At 55.4% G+C, this 10,271-nt stretch overlaps 1 protein-coding gene across 1 annotated transcript in view; it reads right to left on the reverse strand.

The window, feature by feature from the left end:
* Positions 1–8,502, reverse strand: part of CD9 (CD9 molecule) — a 32,232-nt gene extending 23,730 nt beyond the window's left edge. Inside the window, exon 1 of the mRNA XM_046674063.1 lies at positions 8,308–8,502. Coding sequence (XP_046530019.1) covers positions 8,308–8,373 — 66 coding nt within the window. The 5' untranslated portion in view covers positions 8,374–8,502. The remainder of the gene's footprint in view (positions 1–8,307) is intronic.
* Positions 8,503–10,271: the final 1,769 nt, after the last annotated feature.

A 10,271-nucleotide genomic window follows, 5' to 3' on the forward strand; every position in this document is an offset into this window, starting at 1 on the left:
ACCTGGCCTGGAGGTGCCAGCCGAGCCCGGCCTCTCTGGGGGAGCTGCAGGTGGACAGAGTTTGGAGAGAGATAGAGCCTCGCTTCCTCTGGCTGGCCGCTGGCCTGAGGGCTCTGTCCACGCCCTTGCTGTACTGGCCAGAAATCCAGTGTGGACACAAGCACTGCTCTGGGAAACAGATTCTCCAGAGTAACTGGGCTCGTTTTCTTCTCATCCAAGCGTCACTACTGCTGCAAGCCTGGCAAGTGCAGGCACTGCTGTGGCTGCCCGCTGGCCACCAGGTCCACAGACAGGGTGGTGGCCCATCAAGTTCCCTACAGGAATAGCCCCAAGGTGGGACAGAGCCTCTGCCCTCTCCCCACAGCACCATCCTGGCAGGAAAGGGCACAAGAGGACATCAGTGCAGGCTTGTGTTACATGCCTGGGCAGGGGGTCTTGAGAGGCACCTGCGACGTGAGGATAATGCCAGCTTCCCATACTAGGGCTCCTCCCCACGCCCAGCACTGAAAGAGAATCTAATTTCCATCTGAAATCAGTTTTCTGGTCTCTTAAGGGTTATCTGTCTTAGGGAGTCAGGGCTGTAATTTGACTGGAGTGGGGAAAAGTAAAGTATGGGAAGACCCCCTCAGATTTATGGAAAGGAAGCTTTAAAAAGTTTAAGCATATGGTGGCCTGCCCCCTGGCTGAGTGGTCAAATTTGTGCGCACGGCTTTGGCAGCCCAGGGTCTGGATCCTGGGTGTGGACCTACACACTGCCCATCAAGCCATGCTGTGGTGGCATCCCACATAGAAGAACCGGAATGACTTACAACCAGGGTATACAACTATGTACTGGGGCTTTGGGGAGAAGAAAAAAAAAAAAGAAAGAAAAAGGTTGAGCATAACAGTAACAGACTGAAATCCACAGCCCCACGTCACAAGGAAGAAGGCAATGACACTGCATGAGGGTGAGCAGGAGGAAGAGTCAGTGGGAAGGGTTTCCCATCACTGAAGTGCACATTCTGTACTAGGAGCAGGGCTGCCGAGGGGGTGAGGGCAGCCCCCCTGCCCCCTAATCAGAGGGGGCACTGATGTGAGGGGAGCACGCAGACTGGCACAGCGCGATTGATCCTCTAGAAGGGGAGAGGGGTTTTCGATTTGCACCTGTAAATAACTGTGTCTTTGTTCGTTTGGGCTGCTATGACAAAGTGCCATAGACTGGGGGGCTTACCAACAACAAACATTTGTTTTCTCACAGTTCTGGAGGAGGGGAAGTCCAAGATCAAGGTGCAGCAACTGGTGTCTGGTGAGGATTTGCTTCCTGGTTCACAGAGGGCTGTCTTCTTGCTATAATCTCACGTGGTTGCAAGAAGAACTCTCTGGGGCCTCTTCTCATAAGGGTACTAATGCCATTCATGAGGGCTGCATCCTTACGACCTACCCAGCTCCCAAAGGCCCCGCCTCCAGAAACCACTGCATTGGGCTTTAGGACTTAACGAGTGAATTTTGGAGAGACACAAACATTCAGTCTATAGCAGACTATCTTTTAAAAACACCAAACTTCTACTGACTTGAAGAGCAACAAGTTCACAACTTAAGTATGATTTTGCTGATCTTTTCATTTAAAGCTTTAATAAATCAACCCGATCATTTATCATGCTATTCATTCAATGTAGGTTTAAAGATAAAAAGATAAATGAAAACTTAAAATGCTATAGAAATGTGTTTTAAATTCAATAAAACTGTCTGATTTAGTTTCTCGTATTTTAATCCAGTTGAAGATGTCCTCCCGGGATCCACGTGTTGTATGGTTTCTGCCCTTGGACACTGACACGCAGCTCAGACTGGGACCAAAAGCAAGGAGCTGCCTCCTGAGCAGCTGGGAGGCAGCAGCTTGGGAGAAGTCACGGCTGCCGGCCTGCTCGCCTGACAGGGGTTCCCTGGAACCTTGAATATGCACCGGGTAAGCTTTGAAGAGTTACTTTCCTAAGAGAGCCAGCAAGAGCCATCGTTTCTGCTCCCTTGCACAATGCTTGGCGAGAGGATTGAACAAGGACTCACTGACTTTTGCTCCAAGTCAGTAGTCCCCAAACCTCTACCCAGGATCTTCTCTGGAATCACACGAATCTGGGTCCATCCCCAAGTCAGCCGGCTTCGCCCTCCCTTGCTACTTAACCAGGCTGCACATTGGCCCCTCAGGAATCCAAGTCCCCAAACGACCCCTGGGAGACGTTTCTCCCTTTCCAAAGCACTCAGGTGTAAGGCGAGAGAAGGCTGGCCAAGCCTTCTAGTCTCCATTTGGTGGAAGGAGGAAGAAGGAAAGACAGAACCCTGCCCTTCAGGAACGAAGACAAATCCCCACGCTATGGGAAAACCTAGCCCAAGATGCAAAACTTGGCTGGCAGCTCATAAAGCTGGATCCTTCATGTGGACTAGAAATACAGAACACTCATTAAATTAATGGAGAGTCAAAGCCACTCCTTGGGCAATGATTAAGCTGGGAGTCAGAGCAAGGCAGGGAGGGGAGGCCAGCTCTCTAGTCTGGGCTGCTCTTGATCAGAGAACTTAGGGCTCTCTAAAGCCTTTCTCAAAGTCCTCCCATTATTCCCCCATGCAACCCCCAGGGAGCTGTGAGGCAACCTACTTCTCATGGCAGAAACATGGGATTCAAGACAGAGCAGGGGTTACCTGGAAACCAAGAGAGAAAAACCAATACGGGGTATTTATAACCTCAGGTCCATGGGCCTCCAGAAAAAAAGCAAAAAAATGGGCATAACATGTTTCTGGAGGCAGATCCCATCGATTTCACGGGATTCCCTAGAAAGTAAGATCCACCAGTTGGTGATAGCACACGATACTTAAAAACTATCCAGAACTAAGTATTTTTTGGGGAGGGGCGTTATTGGATGGATGCAATTATTACACAATTATCTCATCTGGAGACAGGACGCTGCTTTCCACAGCTGTATGCCATCACTTGATGGAAAATGAAAATGTCCCTGGACCAGCATGACTTTTTCCACGGGATGAAACAGGCAAGTGATCTGCAGTCAGACTTCAAAACCATAAATTAAGAAAAATGTATTGTTAAGATTAGCCCTTCGGTCTCCTGAATGCCTTCAGCTGCAAAGGAAATCTCAGGGTAGTTGAGAACACGGGTCCAACAGGCTCAGACCCAGATTTCCAAACCCTGAAACAGTGAAGTCACTGCTCTTCTGGATGTGAGAGGTAAAGACCGTTTTTCTGCAAGGCCTCGGTTGAGAAGACCTGTGGCAGGTCCAAATAAAGTCCTAGTGACCCCAACCTGGGCAAGGGAGGAACACACAACATACACACGCAGCTTCCTGAAACTTCTCCACTCTCCTCTCCCCAACTCGACACAGGTCTATCTAGAACACACAACCCCCAAGGAGGCAAAAGGACCACAGCAGCCACAGTAACCGTGACCTCAGGTCCCTGACCCTCACAGCCAGATGCACCCACAGTCAAGGTTTCCGTTCTTTAAAAGAAAAGGTGCTTTCGTAAGTCCAAGGTATGTTATTAAGTCCCAAACTGTGTGACCAGTTCCAAAAGCGATGCCTCCTCATAAAACGGAGCCGGACAGGAAAACAGACAAACCAAACATGGGACACTCAACTCTGTGTGTGACGGGGAAGATTCACGTCTGACACAAAACGAAGAGGTGAGCACACTGACTTGTGAGGCCTGAAGCCCCAGAAGACTCATTTAGCAGAGTAAGTGCTCTGACGAGGATGGCGTTCCATGGGGCCACTTTACAAGGCGGTTCCAAATTCGCGTCTGAAACAGCAGTCACTTCCTTCGAGTACAAGAGTAATGTCTGGAATGGTGCTGTGGGCCACTTTGAAAAGAAAGGTGTAGTGTGTGTGTGTGTGTGTGTGTGTGTGTGTGAGTGTGAGTGTGTGTGTGCAGGTGTGTGTAGAGGAATCCCCCCCACACCCCCATGTCAGGAATCAGGTCCTTGTTGTCGACAACCACTGCAGGGAAAAGCAGGGGAACAGCCACCAGGGTTCTGGGCAGGTGAGAAGTCCTATTTTCCTTAGCAGATACAGACACCTGGCCTCACCTCACCTCTCCCCGGACCTGCTGGCTTCAGTACAAACAAGCCGGCTTTCCCAGAGCTCCAGCTGTCTGGGTGCCAAAGGTGGGAAGCCATTTCACACAAATGCCCCAGCTGCTTGCTCAGCCCAACACTGAAGGCAAACAGCCTCTGGGTGAGGCAGCAGGGTGCGTGGGAGGGGCTTCTGCCAAGACCACCCCCTAGTCCAGACCCTGCCCAGACCCAGAATCCTGAGGTCTGAGGGTTTCTCTGCTGTGTAGTTTTATTTTCAGAAGTGGAGCCGCCCCAGAGTCGCACATGTAGCCACACATGAAATGGAGTCGGCGTCCTGATGTGGGAATCGCAGAGGCGGGTGGAAGAATGAGGCTGGCAGTGAAGCAGGAAGAGAAGGACAAGAAGGGAGCGGGGTGTGCAGACTCAGGGTGCTCTTGGCTACATCTGTGGTCCAAACTGCCGCACTTCTTAGGGAACTGCACCCACCCCACCCAGCGATCTACTTTCAACTGGTGAATAAAAATAGCTCCAGCTGGACGTTAATGCTGCATCTACGACTAGGCTACTATGCTCAGTGCACCCCATCCATTCTCTCATTTACCCTCGCAGCAGCCCATGGGGCAGGCATCTGGCGATGGGGAAACTGAGTCCAGAGCTGGTGCTCTGACCACTAGGCAGTACCACCAAAAATGGCTGATGAAAACAGAGAACCCCCAAACACAGACCTCCACTCAGGGCGAGTAGAGGGAACTGTGAGGAAAGAGACACAAGAAGCAGACCCCAGAGGTAACGGTCAAACGACGCCAAGCTCCGAGGACAAACCTCAGAACTCACTGCTCATTTCATTTCCTGGCTCTGATTCTGGGTTGCGTGGGAAGGTCTTACTGCTGTAGGCAGTGGGGGAGAGGCTGGTTTCACAGACTGAGCTGAAGGAGCTTTTGAGACATTTTGGTTCAAGACATTTTGGTTCAACCCACTGGTTTTACGGATGAGGAAACTGAGGTTTGCAGCACAAAAGTGACCTGCCCAAGGTTTCAAAGTGAGTTGGGGACAGAGTTGGCCCAACACCAGGTCTCTGAATTCCCAGCCCAGGTCTCTGTCCACGTTTCCCTGAAGCCTCCATGGGTCCAGGTGACGTGTGTTGGGAAAGAGAAATCCCCTGCTACTTCCATCAGCGAGGGAGGGCGAGGGGTGAGATGGGGGGCAGAGGGAGCTGGGATAGGAACCAGGCCCTCAATGCAGGCCTAGGATTTGAGGGGAAGGGGTGGGGAGAGACAGCTTCCTGACCTGGCCCTAGCCCCGGCTGCCCAGGTTACAGCTTGAGAGCCTACCACGCTGACATCAGGAAGATGTTTTCGCTCTCAGCCCCTTTTGGAGGCGGGCAGGCAGGAGGTCTGAAGGAAAGGCACCGACAACTGAATCAGAGCTGGGAAGTTACGGTTCCGGGGCGTTGGAAGAGCAGACCGGTTGCTGGTTTGCTGTAGGCATCAGAGGCCCTGCTTGGGGAGGACAGGCAGCACAGGCTCCGCTGACACCAAGGGTCCCGCCTGGCTGGGAGCGGGGGCCAGGGAAGAGGTACACCCCATCCCCACTCCGCCCCGATCACCCCACTGCCACTGAGATGGGCTTCCTCTCGCTGGATCCCTGCTAGACCAGCCCTCTCAGCATCCTCTGCTTGTGAGGTCCTGGTGGCCTGGGGCCTCACAACTCCTGTTCAAGGCCCACATCAGGTCCCATGAGCCATGTTTACAAATTTCTGGTCTCAAAAGAGAAAGAGAAGTGGTGACTTCTAACAGTCCAAGCAGTTCCCTTAGATCACAGCTTCCCTTAAAAGATATTTTTTGAGACTGTTCCCACCCTTCTTCCATTCCCACCCAGCGGGGCATGGCAGCAGGTTGGGATGGAAAGTGCGCTGGACTTGAAGCCAAACAGATCTGTCTTCAAACCTACTTCCGATGCTGTGCCGCCACAGGACCCTGCACAAGTCACTTAACCTCTCTGGGGACTAGTTTCCTGGTCATCAGTAAAATGGGGATAATGCCTCTTGCTCTGGCTCTGTCAGGGGACTTGGAAGAGGACTTCGCAGACTGCAAAATGCTGCACAAGTGGATCGTGGTATTTCTTTATTCCACCCTCTAGCTCAGAAGACTTCATCTCTACAGGGACCTTAATACAAGACTACTGAACAATAATTAACTCAGGAAAACGCAGTTACTGCTTACCCCCTACACCAACCCATTGCCAGGACCCTTGTTGCTTTTGTGATGGAGACGGACGAGGACAGGACTGAGGTAAGGGGCCAGGGGCTGCAGTACTGGCTCCGTCTCTGTGATCCTGGGCAAACCACCCCTCTCTGGTTCTCTGCTTCCTCACTGTGAGTACGAGGGCTGGACTGGATGATCTCTAAAGTCACTCCTAATTCTAAATGCAAACAACCCCAGAGTGAGTCATTCTGTTTTATGCTGATCACCTAGCAGCTGGCCAAGCCTCTGAATCTGGGAGGGGTGGCAGGTTGGAGATACTAAGAGCCTGAGCAGATACTGGGGTGGCTGTGGGTGCCTCTCATCAGGCTCCTGCGTGTGCTGTGGGGCAGATGGGGGTACGGACGCACACTGCTGCTCTGTGCTTACCCTCCACCCCCAAACCCTGATGCAGCCGAGGCAGATAGCTGAGCACTAACCAACAGACTGGGAGGGGAGAGACTGTGCTGGGAGGGGAGAGGAAAACTCCCCAGAGGACAGGGTGGGGCAGGGTGGGGCCAGCCCGCCTTCCACATTCTTTTCTGGTGCCAGGGGTTGGTGAGAGGAGGAAGCCGAGCCTGGCAGCTAGCTGGCCTGCTGGTGGGAACACCAGGAAGCTGGGTGCCCACTGCAGGAGGATCTCCCGAAAGCAGGTCAAGGTTGGGCGGGGCACAGAGGGTAACATCCTCACCAGAGCATGTGTTGGGTGCGGTAACTCTCGAAAGGGCAGGTCAGTCTCTCACCCCGTCAGCTCTGGAGAGAGGATTAAACTTCAGGAGATTTGCCCCACCAAGGTCTGTGGGGACTCCAGTGACCAGCTCCCAGGGGAATAAGTACATTTTTTTTGTTACAAGCCTCTGGTGGCATGCCCCTGTTTCTACAGCCATCTTTCTTGAGAGTGGCAAAGGGGCTGCCTTTCCAAGCTCCTTCCTGACTGCAGAGGGGCAAACACCAGGACACAGAGGTCCCCTAAGCTCCAAGGGAAAGTGTGGAAGGGACACTCCCCTTTTCCGCTGCCCTTCTCAAACTTCCCATCTGCCAAGGGGCTGAGCGTGGCCAACAGCGGGAGTCCTGGAGCTCCCTGGCCTGGTGTCCTCTCCAGGTGACCGTCCTCTCTCTGTGGCCCTGCCTGGCCGTTGGCTGGGCTGGCGGGGTGGGGGCGAGGCCGGAGGCCCTGAGGCGGGCACCCGGTCTCCCCGGAAACGGAGAAACACAGGGCTCATCTCGCCAAAGGTGCAATAGGCATCTGCCCGCCCTCCCCAGCTCTCCCGGAGTCCTCTCCAGTTCAGATACTTATCGCGCTTGAAAAAAAAAATCAAGACAAGCTAGTCTTTCAGGTAGTTCCGAGGGAGCTCGGACTTTCTCACCGAGGCTCAGAATCAAAGCCCGAGAGAACGGGGCCTGAAGGCTCCTCCTCGAGGGTGGAGGCGGCCCCCGACTCTCACCGCGGGGCCGGCGCGCCCCTTCCTTTCCAGCGGAGAAGCGCCAGCGGCTCTTGGCTGGGCTCTGCCTGCGCCACCCCGCCGAAGTCCCCTGGAGCGCCCGCGTGCTCCTCTCCTCGCGGCCCTGCCACTTGGGAGACCGCACCCCGCTCACAGACTGCACTGCCCGCCAGTCTCCTTGCCAGGTTTTGAGTCCCAGAAGAGGAGTGCTCGGTCCTCCCTGGCGCGTTCCCCTCCTGCACTCGGAGGGGCTCGGAGCGGGAGCGGACACAAACCCCACCCCAAACTCTCGGCGAAGGAGAGGGCCGGGACCTGTGCCCAGACTCCAGGTCACCAGGCACCCGCGTCCCACTGCCCATTCGGCTTCAGAGGAGCCCCCTGCGAACGTGGCCGCCCCGCCCGTCTCGGACGTGGCCGAGGAGCCAACTGGCGGCCGCAGTGCCCACTCTCCTCCCGCCAGAGTCTGCCCGGCTCGAGCAGTGCCAGTTACCGGCGCCCCCGACCGCTCACGGGGTCCCCGGGGCGAACAGGTGGCCCCGGGGAGGAGGGCGAGGCGGCAGTCGCGCTCACTCACCCAGAAGACGAAATTAAACCCGAAGAGCAGGTATTTGATGCACTTGGTGCCTCCTTTGACCGGCATGGTGAGGACTGGACTGGCCTGGGCCGGACTGGTGCGGGACTAGGGCGCGCGGTCGGGACGGGCGGGACCAAGCTTCGGACCGGAGTGCTGGCTGCTGCGGGCTGGCCTCCGGGATGCACTTTTAAAAAGTGCCACTCCTTACGGTGCGCGGCCGTCCGCGGTGCGCATGTGCCGAGGACCCGCCCCCCCCGGCCCCGCCTGCCCCGCCCCCGCCCCCGCCCCCAGCCCGCGCCCCGCCCCCGCCAGGTTCCGGGGGACTCGGCCCCAGCCCTCTGCCCCGTGAGCCCACCCTTCCCTCTTTTTCCGCCTGCCCCCAGCTCAGCCCTCTTCCCACCAGTTGGCCCTAAGCTTCTTCCCGCCATCCTCCCCGCCGTCCTGGGGTCTTTCCAGACCGCCCCCCCTGCTGCTTTTACCTAGGAGTTCTATGGAGGCCTCGCCCTTCCGGTCCTCGCCTTGTTGGTTCTGGGCTTCTCGCCCGAGCCCTCTACTTTGGGAGACCTTCCCTGGGTCATCGGGGTAGTCCCTGTACCCAGGGCCGCTGCCCGCAGAGTGAGGGGTCTTCTTGCTGGGGCCTCCGTTTGAAGGGAAGCTGCCTGGCTGGATTTCTCCTTGGGGCAGCTCCTTGCAAACGCTCGCTCATGAAGCACGCTCTTATTTGGCACATTCTGTGGAACAGGAGGAATTAGAAGCTTGCAGTCCAGGTGGGAAGATGGGTCGGAGGCTTATGGGAGTAATTCTCAAATACCGATCGCCGAGGAAAGTACGTTGAGGGGCGGGCAGTCCGAGAGTTCTCCTGGACTTCGGTTGAGACGCCCGCAGGGGAAAGAAAGCTCTGCGCGGCCCAGCCCAGCGTGTGGCCTGTGCTGTGTGCCCTCTGGCTGGCTGGCCCTCCCCTCTTCACCTGTAGAAGTTCTGTGGCTCCTTAAACATTCCTCTCCTGTTTCACACCAAAGGATGCGGGGATTCCCTCTTCGTTCGAAGTGTCAAAACCCCTCTGTATTTTTTCCAAAATGAAGTTTCCTTGAGCGTTCTTTTTATTACAAAAGCAAAACCTACTCATTACAGAAACATCAGCGGATACCAACAAGCAAAAAGAACGTAACTCCAACTTTCAGCAGTGTAGCCCTTATTTTGCTCCGTTTATTATCCTTGTTAGGTTGTCTCCCTGAGTCATACATTCAAAAACATTTTCAGTAGCGGCTTATGAGGGCGCATTCTCAGGGGCGGGAGGCGATCCTGTCTCTGCCCGCCAGGGGCTTGGAGTCCGTTGGGGGCGGGATTCCAGGCAGCCCGACCCCGGGATGAGAGTGGGGGCGGGGTCTCAAAGGAGGGGCTTCAGACTGGGAAGCGATGCTGCAGAACCGCGGCGAAAGTTGTTGCAATCACGGGAGAATCTTAGGCAGAGGCTAGGGCTGGGGGTGTCTGGGGTGTGGGCTGGAGCTCACAGCGTGAGGAGGTGTGTGGAGGGTGAAGGTGGAACCTAGCTAGGGATGAGGTGAGGAGGAGCCTGTGGCCCTGGACCTTGCTGTTGGGAAAGCAGGGCCCCTGAAGGGTTCCAGCAGGGAGCGGTTCAATCAGCTGTGATTTGGGTGACCCCTACCTGCGCTTTAGGTGGTTGGGTGGGGAGGCAGAAGGGGCAGGCAGTACGCCCCTTGAGGATAAGGACCATTGTTTGTATCTCCAGGCCTTGGCTCAGAGCTGTAGGGGATTAGGCTGAAAGTTGAGGCGTTGTTTCTGGGGCCCTGCAATTGGGTGATGTGAGGGAAGCAGCGGGCGATGAGGGGTGAGCTGAGGACAGTGTGATCAGCTAGGAGGCCGTTGAATAGAGGCGAAGAGAAGCGAACTAAGGTGGGGCAACCGGGGAGGCTGGAGAGTGTGTGGCAGAACCGGGGAGGGGA

Source organism: Equus quagga, chromosome 1 (assembly GCF_021613505.1).
Source record: "Equus quagga isolate Etosha38 chromosome 1, UCLA_HA_Equagga_1.0, whole genome shotgun sequence".
In the NCBI taxonomy this organism is placed as follows: domain Eukaryota; kingdom Metazoa; phylum Chordata; class Mammalia; order Perissodactyla; family Equidae; genus Equus; species Equus quagga.